Below are 18,990 nucleotides of genomic sequence, written 5' to 3'. Positions count from 1 at the left end.
TATGTCTTTATTTGTCTCCTTCCAGTAAGATATAAGTTTCTTAAGGATAAAAACTTGGTCTGTTTTGGTCATAACTGTATATCCAGTGCCTAGAACAGTACTTTACTCCTAATAGGTTCATTGAATATGTGGGAAATGAATAATTTACATGTCATTTCAGCTTTTTTAGTTTCAACTACTTCTATCAGAACAGCTAGAATTCAACCAAACTAGATGGCTCAGATTCCAAATCACCATCCTGTGATTTGGACACCATTCTGTGTCCAAATTCTAACTGAGGTTCAATAGAGTGGTATAAATGAATAATAAATAGCTATAGGAGAGCACAGTTAATATACCACACAAAAAACTAGGTAACTGGTATTTAATCAGATCATATAACGGCAAGGCATTACACTATTAACTCTTACTGGTTTTTATAAGCCAGGGTTTTTATATTCACACTTTTAGTAGAACCAGTTTATAATATCAACCTATTGTAAAATTTTTCTCTTTGATAGATATAGACTTGATCCACTTTACATATAATGATATTAGCATCTGTATTTTTTGTTGATAGTTTTATTTAGAGATTTTAAAAACTCACTGTTCTTCATGATGTATGAATGTTAACCAAATACATTTAAAAAATTCTTTAAATGGTAATTGATATGTTAAATCCTTTTGGTTGACTAAAAAGAACTGAGTCTTCTTTGAAAAAGCAAAGAAAATCTTTTTTTTTTTCTTTTTCATTTCAAGGGATGGAGAAAGGAAAAGCATGAGCGTTGAGAGGTAACGTTTTGTTCATAACTCATAATTCATGTTATTTTTAACTTTTTTTTTGCAAAATATCACTGAAATAGAAAAATCTGTCTGCAAACCAAATGACATTTTTCAGTAGTTGATGTGACTAAGTTAAATATTCCAGTATAATGTTATATCTTTGCTTGCTATGCTCTCCATGGGAAAAAATTTAACTATAGTTACTTATTTCTAATGTTGGTTTCCTCCTATTAAATGAAAACCAATCATCTTAAGATTCTGAATCTTAGTTTCTAGCCCTGTTTGTGAGAAAATTTACTGAGTAGTTATTTGAGAAATTTAAGAAGGGACCTTGGAAATTCTTCTTGAAACTTTTCAAATGTTAGTGAATGCACATAGTGGTCAAATTGTAAGCTATTGAGCTTAGAGAGGACATAGTCCAGTGGTTTACAATCTTGTTTGGAAGACAAATGAAATCTTGATGAGATTTTATTATTTTCAGAAATATATACCAGTAGATCTAATTAGTTAACAAAGAAGGAGGTGTACAAATGCCTCTTGAAACATTGCAAATATTCCCAGTCTTTTTTATAATTAAAAAAATACAGATGAAGTTTCTCAAGATAGCCTTTTTCACTAATGGGTTGGCAGAGATGCTCTATTGGACAGACTATGGGAGTGAAATAGCTATAAACCTGGAGGAAGTATACTAGTTTTTTATTGGTCCTGTAACATATTACCACGGATTTAGTGGCTTAAGACAACACAAATTTATTCTCTTACAGTTCTGAATCAGGAGTCCTAAAATTAAGGTCTTGGCAGAGTTGTAAGTCTTCTAAAGTCTCCAAGGACACATCTATTTTCTTACCAAAAGCTTTTAGAGGCTGCTTATATTCTTTGACTGATGGCCCCATGCTCCATTTCAAGCCTAGCATCTTGTCTGTCTCTGATTCTCACCCTCCTATCTTCTTAGAAGGACCCTTGGGATTATATTGGACCCACCTGGACAGTTCAGGCTAATCTCTCCATCTTAACTTAATCATATCTGCAAAGTCACTTATATCATGTAATGTACTGCATTCCAGGATATTAGGATTTGGACATCTTTGAGGGCCATTATTTTGCCCACCACAAGGGGCAAGCATTTTGGCAATGTCTGTTAAACTCACAGACACACCTGCACTTTGATCCCACAGCTCTTTTTCTAGGAATTCATTTCACACATGTAATCACATGTCATTTTACAAGTATATAAAGTTACTTGTTATTTTTTTCATGATAACAAAAGATAGAAAGTATTTAAGTAAATATCCAAAAACAGAGGATTGGTTAAGTGACCTTACATCTTTAAATTAGAATATTAGGCTGCTGTATAAAAATGAGGGAATTACATATTCATAAGGAACTCTCACCAGGATGAATTGAGAAAAGGTTCTAAACAATGTGTCTAATATTCTTCAGTTTATGTAAAAAAGTACAGGGGAAGTATTTGCTTATTTGCTTGTACAAATTTGCTTATACAAAGAATATTCTGGAGAAATTTAAATGAATAGGAAGCTGGAAACATTGGTTGGAGGAGAACTGGGTAGCTAGGGTTAGAGTTAGAAGGGGGACTCTTCACTGAATAGTCCTATGCTCAGGATTTTTTATGCCAAAGAGAGATCATCTTCCTCTTTTATGTTAATATGACCTCTTGCCTTTTTTCAACACTCTTGTGCAGATGAATTAAAATTTCTATGTTTAATCTTACCAGCCCTCCATTTCCACTTGTCTACTAGACGACTCTATGTAGGTGCCAGGAACCATCATCCCCTTATATCTACTTGAAGATACTTCTATTCCAAAAAATATATATACAATAATTAGAATAATATTCTCATATATACTTTCTTTTTTTTTTAAGATTCTATTTATTTATTTGACAGAGAGAAATCACAAGTAGATGGAGAGGCAGGCAGAGAGAGAGAGGGAAGCAGGCTCCCTGCTGAGCAGAGAGCCCGATGCGGGACTCGATCCCAGGACCCTGAGATCATGACCTGAGCCGAAGGCAGCGGCTCAACCAATTGAGCCACCCAGGCGCCCAGGCGCCCCTCTCATATATACTTTCTTAAGCTAACCCTCTGTAGCAGTCTATATACACATATACCATAATGTATTTTAAGTTCTGAGGGCATTATCATTATCCGTTGGTGATTTTAATCAGCTTTTTAAAAAATTTCCAGTGTAGTTAAGGTACAGTGTTATATTAGTTTCGGGTGTACAATATAGCAATTCTGCAGTTCCATATATTAGTCAGTGCTCTTCAAGATAAGTGTACTCTCAATCTCCACCACCTATTCACCTGTTCTCCTACCTACCTCCCCTCTGGTAACCATCTGTTTGTTCTCTGTAGTTAAGAGTCTGTTTTTGTTGTTTTCTCTTTTCTTTTCCTTTGTTTTGTTTCTTAAATTCCACGTATGAGTGAAATCCTGGTATTTGGCTTTTTCTGACTGACTTATTTTGCTTAGCATTATACTCTGTAGATCCCTCCATGTCTTTGCAAATGGCAAGATTTCTTTCTTTTTTTAATGGCCAAGTAATATTATGTATATATATGTATATTTATATACCACATCTTCTTTATCCATTCCTCAGTTGATAGACACTTGGGCTGCTTCCATAATTTGGCTATTGCAGATAATGCTGCAATAAACATTAGGGTGCATATATCCCTTAAAATTGGTGTTTTCAAATTGTTTGGGTAAATATCCAGTAGTGTGATTACTGGATCGTAGGATAGTTGTTTTTAATTTTTTGAGGAACCTCCATACTGTTTTCCAGAGTGGCTGCACCAGTTTGCATCCCCACAAACAGCACAGGAGGCAGGAGGGTTCCTTTTTCTCCACATCCTTGCCAACACTTGTTTCTTGAATCATTGATTTTAGCCATTCTGACAGGCATGAGGTGATATTTTTAGCCATTCTGACAGGCATGAGGTGGTATTTCGTTATGGTTTTGATTTGCATATCCCTGATGAGTGATGTTAAGCATCTTTTCATTTGTCTTTGGACATCTATAAGTCTTTTTTGGAGAAATGTCTGTCCATGTCTTCTGCCTATTTTTTAATTGGATTATTGTGTGTGTGTGTGTGTGTGTGTGTGTGTGTGTTGAGTTGTCTCATTCTTTATATATTTTGGTCACTAACCCTTTACCAGACATATTATTTGCAAATATCTTCTTTTATTCCATAGGTTGTCTTTTGGTTTTGTTGGTTGTTTCCTTTGCTGAGCAAAGGCTTTTTATTTTGATGTAGTCCCAATAGTTTATTTTTTGCTTTTGTTTCCATTGTCTTGGGAGACATATTTAGAAAGATGTTGTTACGAGTGATGTCAGAGAAATTACTGTCTGCGCTCTCTTCTAGGATTTTTATGTTTTCAGGTCTCACATTAGGTCCTTAATCCATTTGGAGTTTCTTTTTGTGTATGGTGTAACAATATGTTCTTTTGCATGTAGCTGTCCAATTTTCCCAAAACCGTTTGTTGAAGAGACTATCTTCTTCCCATTGCATCTTCTTGCTTCCTTTGTTGAAGATTAATTGACCATATAATTGTGGGTGTATTTCTGGCTTTCTATTCTGGTGCATTGATCTTTGTGCTTATTTTTGTGCTGCTACCATACTGTTTTGATTACTATAGCTTTGTAGTATAACTTGAAGTCTGGAATTGTGGTACCTCCAGCTTTGCTTTGCTTTTTGAAGATTACCATGGCTATTTTGAGCCTTTTGTGGTTTCATACAAATTTTAGGTTTGTTTCTTCTAGTTTTGCAAAAAATGCTCTTGCTATTTTTTTTAGATTTTTATTTAAATTCAAATTAGTTAACATATAGCGTATTCGTTTCAGGGATAGTATTTTTTTTTAAGATTTTATTTATTTATTTGACAGAGAGAAATCACAAGTAGGACAAGTAGGCAGAGAGGCAGGCAGAGAGAGAAGGAAAGCAGGCCCCCTGCTGAGCAGAGAGCCCGATGCGGGACTCGATCCCAGGACCCTGAGATCACGACCCGAGCTGAAGGCAGCGGCTTAACTCACTGAGCCACCCAGGCGCCCCTCAGGGATAGTATTTAATGATTCACCAGTAGCATATAACACCCAGTGTACATCATTACATCAGTGTCCCCCTTAATGTCCATCACCCAATTACTCTCCCCAACCCCAGCAAACCTCAGTTTGTTCCTTATAGTTAAGAGTGATGTTGGTATTTTGATAGAGATTGCATTTAATTTGTAGATTGCTTTGGGTAGTGTATGGATTTTAACAATATTTGTTCTTCCAAACATGAACATGGAATATCTTTCCATTTGTGTCATCTTAATTTCTTTTATCAATATTGTATAGTTTTCAGAGTACAGGCCTTTCACTTCTTTGGTTACGTTTATTCCTAGGTATTTTATCATTTTTGGTGCAATTGCAAATGGGATTATTTTCTTAATTTCTCTTTCTGCTGTTTCATAATTAGTGTATGGAAGTGCAGTGGATTTCTGTACATTGATTTTTTACCCTGTGACCTTCCTGAACTCATTTATCAGTTCTAGTAGTTTTTTGGTGGAATCTTCGGTTTTCTATAGATGGTATCATGTCTAATAGTGAAAGTTTTACTTCTTCCGTACCACTTTGGAGGCCTTTCATTTCTTTACGTTGTCTAATTGCTGTGGACTTCTAGTACTGTATTGAATAAAAGTGGTGAGAGTGGACATCCTTATCTTGTTCCTGACCTTAGAGGAAAGGCTGTCAGTTTTTCCCCATTGAGAATGATGTTAGCTGTGGGTTCTTCATGTAAGGCCTTTATTGTGCTGAGATATGTTTCCTCTAAACCTACTTTGTTGGGGTTTTTATCATGAGTGGTTGTTATACTTTGTGAAATGTTTTTTCTGCATCTATTGAAATGATCATATGATTTTTATATTTTCTCTTATTGATATGTCAGACTTTAATCAACTTTTTAAAAAATATTATAGATAAAGCAAATGTACCTTTGGTAATCAGTTTAACTACAAATGATCTTCCTTTATTTACATAGATTTTAGATGTTTTTCCTTAATTATATCTTAGTTCATCTGAAAATTTTATTTTGTACTGCGGAAAATATAACTTGATGCTAAGCTATTTAAACGTACTTTGTCACTCCTTAATTATCCTGGATTATAGGTTACTCTGTGCACCAAAATCATTTTTGTCTTTCTAGGACATTCAATGAAATAAGTAAAGCAGAGGAACAATATAGTTTGTGCCGGGAACTTTGCAATGAACTTGCTCAAGATCTGCAGAAAGAAGGACTAAAGGTACTTTATTTTGGTGTGGTCTTCTTAGTTTACAAAAAAAGCAAAACTTCTTTAAAGATTTTATTTATTCATTTGAGACAGAGAGAAAGAGAGAGAGAGAGAGAGCGAGCATGAGGGGGGTGAGGCAGAGGGAGAAACAGACTCCTTGCTGAGCCAGGAACAGAATGTGGGGCTGGATCCCAGGACCAGGAGATCATAACCTGAGCAGAAGGCAGGCATGTAATTACCCATCTGAACCACCCAGGTGCCCCTGGTTTTAAAAAAATTTTAATAGTAAAATGATACTTTAAAGGAAGAGTTAGGTTTTACATTTGAGTACAAATTGAGACACATTAGAAAGGGTTATTCCCATCCCCAGTAGAGACAAATTTGATTCTGACCCATAATTGAGGCCTATGATAAGATGATTAGATGAAGAAGCAACTTACAACAGTGGGCTGGCTCCAGTATAATTCCAGAATTTGGAGTACATTTGAGTAAGTTCAAAATCAGAGTTATATTGACTTTAGAGAATAAAGCAAAGGTAAGGATTTCTCTGGAACTATATTTACTTTGTATAAATATCTTTCCAACCCTCCTTTACTGTTTTTCTCAGGTAGACAGTGATTTTCTAGAATAACATTTTTTTTCAAGGCCCTTGTTCTAGGTTGTTTAACACATTGCAAACAAAACCTGGAAGGTTTTAAATTTCTATTTTATAATCTTTACTCACAACAATCCATATTTAGTAATCTTCCAAACTCTGAAACCAGAGGTGGAGTTATTACAAAGTATAATACAAAGGTATTCAAAGGTTATCTCCAAAAAATAAAAACCAGAAAACAACAAAGTTATTAGAATGGGATATCTATATATTTCTTTTTTTCTACTGCCCTTCCCTATATATTTCTTATAATCCTTCTCTATCATACCTTAAGTATAAATAGAGTTGATTTAAAATTTTTTAATAAACTTAGAATTTTAGAGTCATTTCATATATACAGAAAAGTAGTATAGATAATACAGAGAGTTCTGATATACCCAGTTTCCCACACTATTAATATCTTATGTTATTTTAGCCATATTGTCATAGTACTTTTGTCAAGCTAAAAAACTAAAATTAGCTCATAGCTATTAACAAAATTCCAGACATTTTTTGGATTTTACCTGTTTTTCCATTAATGTCCTCTTTCTGTTCCAGGATTAAGTCCAGGGAACCACACTTCATTTAGTCGTCTTGTCTCCTTGTCTCCTCTAATCTGTAACAGTTTCTCAGTATTTCCTTGTTTTTCTTGACCTTCATGTCTTAAGGAATATTGGCCAGGTATCCTGCAGGGTGTCTTTCCATCTAGGCTTGGCTGATGTTTTTCTTATGATTAGACCAGGGTTATGGATTTTTAGAAAGAATACCAGAGGTGAAATCTCTTCATTACATCCTTTCAAGGTATAGGATGGCCACAAGGTATCACCAGGGGTAGTAACCTTTGTCACCTGACTAAGTGAGTGTTTGCTAGGTTTCTCCTCTGTGAAGTTACTACTTTTCCCTTTCCATACTCTATTCTTTGGAAGTGAGTCCATCAGCCCACTCTCAGAACTTCCAGGAAGTAGTAAAATATATATAACATAGAATTTATCATTTTAACTATTTTTAAGTTACATTTCTGTGGCATTAAGTTCATTCATATGGTGCAACCATCACCACTGTCAATCTCCAGAACTTTTTCATTATCTCAAACTGAAATTCTGTACCCATTAAAAAATAACAGTAGAGTTCTTACATGTAAATGGATTAGCATAGTGTCTGGCATATAGTAGGTACACAATAACTGTGAGCTGTCTCTAAGACCCTTTCAATGGAGACCCCTTTAAGAAGCTTTTTTCCTCTCTTTTTAGGTACTGAAATCTAAAAGAGATTTAGTAAATAAAAAAATGATAAGTTAATGTTGCTTTTTATATAAAAAGTCCTTTTATAAAAACTCACTTGGGTAGGAAGCAATAATTATTGGCTAAAATGGGATTTTTAGGTTGCTTATATATTTCATTTATTCTTTTTGACAGGTTTTATTACCATGTTTCATAAATAATTGATTATACTTCTATATTATGTGTATGTAAGAGATGTTTTTGAATTTTTTCTAACATACAAAATAACTTGTTTCTAGAAGTTAGAAAACTATATATAACAATGTTTTCTGTTGGTTGTAGGGTAGAACTGTTACCATTAAACTGAAGAATGTAAATTTTGAAGTAAAAACTCGTGCATCTACAGTTTCATCTGTTGTTTCTACTGCAGAAGAAATATTTGCTATTGCTAAAGAATTGCTAAGAACAGAAATTGATGCCGATTTTCCACATCCTTTGAGATTAAGACTTATGGGTATGCCTTTTCTTGTTTTTCCTTAAATCTGCTAGATTTTCCCAAAGAAATCAACTTAGGAAATAGTCTCTCTCTCTCTCCTTCATTTTTTTCTTAAACCTGTTTAGGAGTTTGTACCTATGCTGCCATTTTTCTTAGTTCTTAGAACCTGATGTAAGTGAAACCATGCCCATTAATTTAATTCCTACAAGAACCAATTACAGTTGATTTTTCCTTCCTACTTACTGAAATCCTTGGGGATAGGTATGTTTCAAAATTTAAAACCTTTCAGATTTTAGGAAACAAATACAGTACATATTGAGTACATTATGTAGTACCCCTTTGGTATCTGAGGCACCACCTCATGATAAACACATTAATAATTTTGTAGCAAAACAAGAAAATATTCACAATAGGTTAGAAAGACTCTAAATATAGTCTCACATCAATTCGGTCATTACCATTTGTTGGTTACAATTTTTAGAGCTCTTTAGATTTCAGAATTGCAGATAAGGAATTGTGACAATATAAAACTGTATCTGCAGCCACTGCATGGTGAACAAACAAATTAACAAAATAAGTTTCTAAAGTGAATTGCGTGAGAGGATGCTCATGGATAAGCACTCCAGATGCCACCTTTACTGCTAAGAGTGGATCATTAGCTGTACTTTCATATATGAAGCATAGCATACACTTGAAATTGATTGAATAAAGTATGTTGATTGAAAGCTAAAGAGCCTATGTTTATAACTACTTAATTCGTAATTGCCAAAATTGGAAACAACCAAAATGCCCTTCAGTAGTAGATGATTGGAAACTGGGACAGACAATAGAATATCATTTAGTGCATAAAAGAAATGAGCTATCCAGCCATGAAAAGACATGGACGAACCTTAAATGCATTTTATTAAGTGAAAGAAGCCAATGTGAAAAGGTTAAATACTGTGTGATTTGAAGTATATGACATCCTGGAAAAAACCAAACTGTGGAGACAGTGAAAAGATCAGTGGATGTCAAGGGTAGGTAGTAGGGAAGGGATGAATAGAATTAGCACAAAGGATTTTTAGAACAGTAAAAACTATTCTGTATGATTCTATAATAATGGATACATATCATTAAACATGTCAAAATCCATAGGATGTACAACACCAAGAATAAACCCTAATGTAATCTATGGACTTTGAGTTTTAATGTTATATCAAGATAGGTTCATCACTTGTAACGACCATATCACTCTGCTGCAGGATATTGATTGGAGGAGGCTGTGCATGGTGTGGGCAGAGGATATGTAGGAACTCTGACCTTTCTGCTCACTTTTGAGGTGAACCTAAAAGTGCTCTAAAACACAAGGCTATTGGGAAAAAAGAGCTAGAGTCTGTGAAGTTGACTCCAATCCATTAGTTGGTATTTAATGGTATCTTCTGTCAAATATTAGTTATATAATTATTATCTAACCATGCCAACTCCAACAGATACTATTTATGATATCCAGTTTTATAAAGGAAGGTAAACTTCATGTGAAGTACCCATTTTGAAAAAGTATACTTTAATTCAGAAAATATGCCATATTGCTTATTATTTTTCTTTAAACATCATTTTGTATATATGCCACAACAATATTATGCAAAATACTGTTATGCATTATGAGTGAATTGGCTTTGTTAAGAAAGTAATTGTCGTTGGTTTAATTTAGGTGTACGGTTGTCCGGTTTTCCCAGTGAAGAAGATAAGAAGCACCAACAAAGGAGCATTATTGGCTTCTTACAGGCTGGAAACCCAACTCTGTCAGCCACTGGGTATATGGTAGAGAAAACTGACAAAGATCAGTTTCTGAAACCTCTAGAAATGTCTCATAAGAAGAGTTTCTTTGATAAAAAGCGATTAGAAAGGAAATGGAGCCATCAAGATACATTTAAATGTGAAGCTGTGGGTAAACCAAGTTTACAGACATCACATTCAGTTCAAGTTTTAAAGAAGAAGATGAATGAGAATTTAGAAACGTCGGAGAATTCAAATAACTCTCAGATATTTACCTGCCCAATTTGCTTTAGGGAGCAAAGAAGCATCAGTCTGGAAGCCTTTAATAAACATATAGATGCATGTCTTGATGGACATTTGATCAGCGAAAACTCCAATGTGTTCTCATGTTCACATGCTTCCTCTACAGAAGTTAACAAGAAAGAAAATGTACATCCTTCATTCTCACTCCATGGGAAGCAGGATTATGAAACCCATCAGAAGGATTCAGAAATCAATTCAGTAAATTGTGTAGAGCTAGTAGAGACTGAAGATAACCCACATAAAGCAAAAAGTATAGATGGCTTAAGTGATAAGCACAGCAAAGAGGAATGTACTAGTCTTTCAAACAAATCATTTAATATTGACGCACGGTGTCACAATTCTTCCTCTACTGTTTCATTGGAAGAGATTGGGTCATTAAGTCAGCAAGAATCCTTCCAGTCTTATTTACATGAAGGGATAACAGACCAACCTCTAGTTTGTCCTGTTTGTAACCTAGAGCAAAAGACTTCAGATCTTACCCTGTTCAATGTGCATGTGGATGTATGTTTAAATAAAGGCATTATCCAGGAACTGAGAAAGGAAAATGTTAATGTAGCTAACCAACCCAGAGAAAGCACCCAAAGTACTGGTGAGTTTGCAGTCATTTTAAAGAACTCGATTTTCTAGGAACATTTTATTAAAATTAAGATTGTTATTAAATCTAAAATGCATACTATTAAAGGGATAGACTGTGTATGCCACCATTTAGGGATATGTCAGTTACCTTAGCATGGGTTAGAATTATAACTGAAGCCATTAGATTTTAAATTTTAGCAAAACTGTTCTGGGCTTGATTTAGCAGGGAGCGAACTCAGGCGTTTAGGGGAGCCAAGTAATCTAATCAAAGGCAAAATTCCCTTGGAATGAATAACTCAGAGGGATAAAAGGTACAGCATAGGGAATATAGTCAATGGTATGGAAATAGTGCTCTGTGGTGACAGATGGTAGCTCCATTTGTGGTGAGCACAGCATAACATATAAACTTGTTCAATTACTATGTTGTGCACCTGAAACTAATATAACATTGTGTGTCAACTATACTTTAATTTAAAAAAAAAGAAAGAAATTCCTTCAGAGAAATTTTGCTGAAGCACGGGGGTAAATTAACTATAATCACCCAGCCAGAAAGCCTCTTTAAGTTGTTTTTTGGTAGTCTGACTCTAGCCCAACTGCAAAAATAAAATTAAGTATAATGCCATATAATAAGTAAATTATAAAGAAATTATGCAATAAAGTTAGTTTTTGGTGTGTCTAAATATGAACTATGTAGTACTAACAAAGTTTTTTATTATCTCTAATCAATCAGCTTTAACTTTTTAGATTTTTATACAGCTTTTTAATTTCATGTTGTTCATTATGGCATTTCTTGACTTTTCTTTCACTAAAGATAACTCAGGCAGAGTGCAGAAGACTGCAACAAAACCAAAAAGGTATGGCTAATTTGAGTTTTAACAGAGCTGGCTATAAAATTGTTATATTTTGAGGTTCAATTTTTAGGAGATGTAAAATTTGCTCTTATAGATCAAGTAAAATTTTTTAAAAAATCAAAGATTCGCAAAACATTTTTCAAATATCTTCCTGCATTTTGACTGTGTATTCTTTTCTCTTCCAGGCCAGGATTGATGACAAAATACTCAGCATCAAAGAAAACAAAACCAAACAATCCCAGACACACTCTTGACGTATTTTTTAAATGAACATTGAACATTTTGTCATTGAATATTTTATTCTTAATAAGAAACTTTTTATTTTATAATCAATGGATCGCTTCTTCTTTATTAAGTTTACGGATTCATGTAGTGAAAGGCAAGTGCAATAAATCCTCCCAAATGACATTTCTTTTATATGAATTTGGAATATGTGCTAATTAACTTTTGTAAACATCTTTTGGATAACCATGAGAATTTCACTTCTATTATACATCAATCAGAAATCAGCCCTGTTAGAGCTAATTTTAAAATGAGAAATTAGGATGGAATCAAAAAATGATTTTTTTCCTTATCATGTTTTATAGTGAATATAAAAGCATATTTATAAGGGCTTTCAGAAGTCCACACAAACCTAGTTTAGCATAAGAATTTTTCAGCACTGGGGCACCTGGGTGGCTTAGTCAGTTAAGGTTAAGCACCTGACTCATGATTTTGGCTCAGGTTATGATCTCAGGGTTCTGAGATGGAGCCTTGTGTGGGGCTCCACACTCAGTGGGGAGTCTGCTTGAGAATTTTCTCACTCTCCCTCCACCCCTCCTCCTGCCCATGCTCTCTCTCTCTAAAATAAGTAGAATAAATCTTTAAAAAAAAAGAACTTTTCAGCAGCTAACCACTTTGTTGGTACTGGACTACTCTATTTGTTTTAGTAACGGCTACAATTTTGTATATTCATATTTTAAATTGTAGTGTCTTCAGATACCTCATGAGCATTCCTATTATAATTTATTGGGGAGAGTGGTAGGGGAGGTTTCAGATGTTTTCATGGAGGATGCTGCAAAGCAGAGGCAGATGGAGGAGGTTCCCAACACCAGAGTTCAGCTGGCGGACAGGTCAGGGAGGAGCCTTGGTGGAGTGCACCTCAACCCCCCATGGCCGGGCCCTGGTAACCTCCTACCACACCCACTGAGCCAGGGACCCCTTTGACCATATGGTACTCTCAGAGCAGGTGCAGAAGGCTGATGAATTCATCCAAGCAAATGCCACTTACAAACTGATGGTCATAGCTGAGCAAATCCAACACTTAAAAGAACCAGCCAGGGGCGCCTGGGTGGCTCAGTGGGTTAAGCCTCTGCCTTCGGCTTAGGTCATGATCTCAGGGTCCTGGAATCGAGCCCCACATCAGGCTCTCTGCTTGGCGGGGAGTCTGCTTCCCCCTCTCTCTCTGCCTTCTTCTCTGCCTACTTGTGATCTCTCTCTCTGTCAAATAAATAAATAAAATATTTAAAAAAATAAAATAACCAGCCAGGAAGGTATGGAAGATACTCACAAAGACGCTGACTTGCATCATGTAGCTTGTAATACAGTAAAAAAAAAACCACTAAAACCTGGCAACATTTACTACCTTTATAAATGGGAAAGTGGTCAGCAGTATTTTTCTATTATTTCTCCAAAGGAATGGGGGACAGGCTGTCCACATGACTTCCTTGGTGCCTACAAGCTACAGAATGACTTGTCCTGAGGATAGTGAGAAGCATGATGCTAAAATCAACATAATGGACAAGTTGCTAAGCCAGCAGCGGCCCTGCCTCCAAGCACTGAACCCACCTTCCAGGGACTAATTCACTGAAAGTGGACTCTGATAAATAGCTCTCCTGGCAAAGACCTGTCTCCTCCTTGTTGCCTTCATTCTCTGAAGGGAGGTGTCATGAGAATTGAGGTATTGTGGGTGAATCATGAACTTCTTGAAAAGAAGCCCGGTGTGGGGCGCCTGGGTAGCTCAGTCAGTTAAGCAGTGAAGGGTCTGCCTTTGGCCCAGGTTATGATCCTGGGGTCCTGGGATCAAGCCCCAAGTGGTAGTCATTCTCCTTGCTCAGCTGGGAGTCTTCTCCTTCTGCCCCTCCTCCTAGTCATGCACTCTTGAGAGCTCTCTCTCTCTCAAATAAATAAAATCTTTTAAAAAATTATAAGAAGTTCTCCCATCCAAGTACTAACCAGGCCCGACCCTGCTTAGCTTCCGAGATTAGACGAGATCGGGCGCGTTCAGGGTGGTATGGCCGTAGACAAAAATTATAAGAAGTTCTATGAAGAATATTAGCTTGGCAGAGCAAGGATGAAGGTTTCGTTACCTTCAGAAAAATAGTATCACAGTATTATTTTGTGTTAAAATAATTGTTTAAAATAGGATTATCCATTTGATTTTTTTTTTTTTTTGCTTAGAATTCCTTTATCTTATGAATAAGCACATGGTTCACTTTAAAAAATATTTAGTCTAAGATTCAAGGTAATTAAGTTTTTTTGTAGGACTTTAAAATGGTGGTATTTCATTCTTTGAGAGTTATGTTTATGCTTTACAAAGATCTATAAAAAAGGATAAATTGCATACTCACTTTATTTTTATTATAACCCTTTAGAGAAAAGTGTTCAGTACAAAAGATTAATGTGTATTAAAACATCTCATTTATCTTAGCTATATTTCTATCACATTTTTATTAATATTTGTGAGAGAAGACAGCTTAACACTTATTAACTTAAGTAGTTAATCCAAATACTTTTGTGCTATTCATATAATTTTTTTCAAAAAACAATTATTTAATGGAAACATGAAAATAGAATCATTTTCCATTACTTCTTTAAGGAACTAAATTTTTTGTTTCTTATATTTTTGTTTTCTCTTTTCCTACTTTTCATATTTTATAACTCTGTCAAATTTATGAAGACATAATATTTTAGAAATAGGTTAAATTGGGATCTCACATAGCCTTTGACTAAAGTGGTAACTTGACTTGAAATAACTAGATTGTTTAAAATTAGGTTTAATATTTATTAGCGTGCCAATATCAGGCCTTATTATCATATACTATGGTGAATTCAGAGTTGTAGAGCTGAGGGTCTTGATTGTGTGATTTATGTAACTAAATTCTGTATAAATTAAGTTCAGTAAAGTGCTGATTTAATGTATTGTAAAGTTAATTGTATTCTATTTAGTTGTTCCTATCTTGCCTTGGATTTATTTTTATTGTGTATTCAACTTTAAAGTAAATATGAAATTATTTTCATGTAGATGATTCATTTAATTTAATGTTATCATTTAGTAATATTTAATAATAATTTAAAATAAAATTGCAAGTGTTTAATTGCTCTTTTAGCCAATAAAAATGGTTTTCTTATTTTTCTACCCTTTTCCCACCTCTGATTCTTTCTCTTTTATTCTCTTTGCCCAGAATTCTCTCCACATTCTTTTCTATCTATTTTAGCTAATATACCTAACTCATCTACTTTTTGTTATAATTTTGCTTTGCAGTATTTTTAGGAAATAAAGCAAAACTTCGAAGAACAAATACCTTTGAACTTACCTACTTAGAGGGTCAAAATACAGGGAACCACCTGGGAGAACATATTTGTGACACATATAACTGGCCAAAAACTCAATCCAGAATATGTAATCCTGAAGATATAAATGACTGCTATGTATTAAAAAAGAAAAAGACAAATAGCTAGTAGAAATCACACAAATGACTTTAAATGTCACTTTACATAAGAAGAAATCCATCTTGAAAGAAGTTGCTGTGGCTGATATTGAAGAGATTACTGCCTATGTTCTCCTCTAGGATTCTGATGGATTCCTGTCTCACGTTGAGGTCTTTTATCCATTTTGAGTTTATCTTTGTGTACGGTGTAAGAGAATGGTCGAGGTTCATTCTTCTACATATAGCTGTCCAGTTTTCCCAGCACCATTTATTGAAGAGACTGTCTTTTTTCCAATGTATTTTTTTTCCTGTTTTGTCGAAGATTAATTGACCATAGAGTTGAGGGTCCATATCTGGGCTCTCTACTCTGTTCCACTGGTCTATGTGTCTGTTTTTATGCCAGTACCATGCTGTCTTGATGATCACAGCTTTGTAATAAAGCTTGAAATCAGGTAACGTGAAGCCCCCAGCTTTATTTTTGTTTTTCAACATTTCCTTAGCGATTCGGGGTCTCTTCTGATTCCATACAAATTTTAGGATTATTTGCTTCAGCTCTTTGAAGAATACCGGTGGAATTTTGATCGGAATGGCATTAAAAAGTATATATTGCTCTAGGCAGTATAGATGTGGTCCATATACACTATGGAGTATTATGCCTCCATCAGAAAGGATGAATACCCAACTTTTGTAGCAACACGGACGGGACTGGAAGAGATTATGCTGAGTGAAATAAGTCAAGCAGAGAGAGTCAATTATCATATGGTTTCACTTATTTGTGGAGCATAACAAATATCATGGAGGACAAGGGGTGTTAGAGAGGAGAAGGGAGTCGGGATAAATTGGAAGGGGAGGTGAAGCATGAGAGACTATGGACTCTGAAAAACAATCTGAGGGGTTTGAAGTGGCGGGGGTGTGGGAGGTTGGGGTACCAGATGGTGGGTATTATAGAGGGCATGGATTGCATGGAGCACTGGGTGTGGTGAAAAAATAATGAATACTGTTTTTCTGAAAATAAATAAATTGAAAAAATTAAAAAAAGAAGAAATCCAAATGGCCAGGAAACATGAACACAATCTCAGCCATTGTAGTAATAGGGAAATGAAAAATAAAACCACAAAGAGGTATCATTACATCCCTTCCAGATTCACAAAAATGAAAAGATCCCATGTTATTAAATTTTGGTGATTATGTGGAGCAGGGTAAACTCGACTTTGAAGACAATCACTTTAGAAAACAGTTTGCTTTTCTTCAATAAATTTGAAGATGTGTACATTTAACAACCCAGCAATTGCACTCCTAAATAAACTCCCATTTGCTCTCCAGATTTACCCTTGACCCTTCACCCTGCTTTCTGTCCATGCAGTAAGTGGCTGTGGCAATGGGGGAACCACTACAGATTTCAGGGAGAAAAGAAAATGAAGTTGGGTATTTAGTCCTACATGTACCATATTATATGATCATGTAGAGTTGGTTAGGTCCCTTGACCCAAGGTCACAAGTTTTTTATACTGTGTTCTCTCCTCTCTCTTCAGGTTTTGTTTTTTTTTTTTAAGATTTTTTTTTTTTTTCTTACGTTATCTCTGCACCCAGTGTTGGGCTTCAACGCATGACCCTGAGATCAAGAGTCGCATACTCTTCCAACTGAGCCAGCCAGGTGCCCCCTCTCTTCAGGTTCTGATAATCTTTTCCTTCCCTCACCCTTTCAGCCTAGAGGTGTCAACAAAGCCTTGCTTTTATTAGTTTTGGGGTGCTGCACCATATTTTGTGTTTCCCCACACCTTTGTAAATGGTCCTTTTCAAAAACTCATCTCAAAATATAGTTTTTTTTCCTTCTACAGCCCTGATACAATGTCTTGGGAAAACTACTGAACACATTCCTTAGGAAGTAGGTACAAGAATGCTCTTAGCAGCACTATAATAGCAAAAATGGAAAATAAATATTAATTTAATTCTACCACTGTATATTCATGTATATTCAAGCAATGGAATTCTACACAGTGGTAAAAATGGAGGAAATAGCTAATCAGAAAGTAGAGGAATATCTATCAGGTGGCTCTGTAGGTTAAGCATTTGACTTGGGCTCAGGTCATGATCTGAGGGTCCTGGGATTAAGCCCTACATGGGGCTTCCTGCTCAGCAGGGAGTTTGGTTGTCCTGCTCCCTCTGCCCCTCCCCCCATTCATGCACGCTCTTACACTCTCTCTCTCAAATCAATAAAATCTTAGAAGAAAGTAGATATATTTCACAAACAATCTGGAGTAAAGTAAGTCATAGATGGCAAGTCATAGCATGCCACCAGCACGAACACATTTATATAAAGTTCAAAACAGTTAAAACTACTGTTCTAAGGATTTATCCATATGAAATAAGATTATTAAGAAAAGCAAGTATGTTTTTGTCCTGAGAGAATAATGATCTCCTCTGTGGGGAGGTAGAGAAATGTGACTTGGGAATGGTACATAGAGCTGCTGGGATGCTGAAAGTGCTCTATTTCTTGGGTGGTTCACTGCATAAAGGTTTACCATAAAACTATTCTTTAAACTGCACATATGTGACCGAAATCCTAATAAAAAGCCAGTTCACAAAATTCCTGAAAATTTAATAATCTAACTCTTGCAAGCCAATACAAGCTAGCACCCATATATCATGTTACATGAAAAACACAGGCTTGGCATTCAAGGCCAATCAAGTCACACTGCATAGCTTAGAGTTTCCTGAATAGACCAAGCTATTGCTTCCTTCTGGTATGGTGCTTGGTTGCTCCCTCTGTCCAGAATGTACTTCCTGGTCATACACTCTCTCTCCCACCATGCACAACTTTGCTCTCGCTCCCTCCATACCGAACTTAACCCCAGGGGCCACATTCAGGAGAGGGTCCCTGCCCTCTGGAAAAACTGGTCAGTCACTCCTTTGTGCTCCTATTTTTTCTCTATGAGGACAATGAGACATTCTTTGCTATGGCTTCACTGCAATCTTGTCCCACTAGATCTCTGAATTCTAGGTGTGAAGTATATGGTCTGGCACTTAGTGTCACTCTTATTTAATGACCTATGAATGAATAAATCATATGTAACCAAAGAGTGGTATCTATTACTATCTTACTTTCTCTGGGAAGAAAAAGCGGTGGCGGATGTAGGGTGGCTGCACTCAGACTGGGCCCTAAGGGATGGGCCTTTCAGAAAGAAGGAATTGCATTTTTTTCCCTTTTATTGGATAATGGCTTGCGTTATAAATATTTTATTACTATGGCCTTTTGGGGTGGCTTGGGAGTATTTGGAAGATGGCTCCAAAATGTACTATTGAACCTAAGGCTTAAAACGTGTTTTTTGAGGAAATATTCCATTTTGAATACTGTCCTTGGTTCCTAGTGCTGATTTTTTTAAAAGTAATATTCCATTTTGAAAAGTAGTGCTAAATTTG

General features: G+C 35.6%; 1 protein-coding gene and 1 pseudogene across 3 annotated transcripts in view; both read left to right on the top strand.

The window, feature by feature from the left end:
- Window positions 1-12,152, top strand: part of POLK (DNA polymerase kappa) — a 67,434-nt gene extending 55,282 nt beyond the window's left edge. For all 3 annotated transcript variants that reach the window (XM_044266911.1, XM_044266904.1, XM_044266921.1), the window contains 6 exons: window positions 739-771; window positions 5,963-6,059; window positions 8,244-8,415; window positions 10,088-11,044; window positions 11,843-11,885; window positions 12,068-12,152. In XM_044266911.1, the coding sequence (XP_044122846.1) occupies window positions 739-771; window positions 5,963-6,059; window positions 8,244-8,415; window positions 10,088-11,044; window positions 11,843-11,885; window positions 12,068-12,152 (1,387 nt within the window). The remainder of the gene's footprint in view (window positions 1-738; window positions 772-5,962; window positions 6,060-8,243; window positions 8,416-10,087; window positions 11,045-11,842; window positions 11,886-12,067) is intronic.
- Window positions 12,153-12,716: 564 nt separating this feature from the next.
- LOC122918480 lies at window positions 12,717-13,931 on the top strand (annotated as a pseudogene).
- Window positions 13,932-18,990: the final 5,059 nt, after the last annotated feature.

This window comes from Neovison vison, chromosome 1 (genome assembly GCF_020171115.1).
Source record: "Neovison vison isolate M4711 chromosome 1, ASM_NN_V1, whole genome shotgun sequence".
NCBI lineage: Eukaryota > Metazoa > Chordata > Mammalia > Carnivora > Mustelidae > Neogale > Neogale vison.
This window is presented reverse-complemented; position numbering and strand designations above follow the sequence as displayed.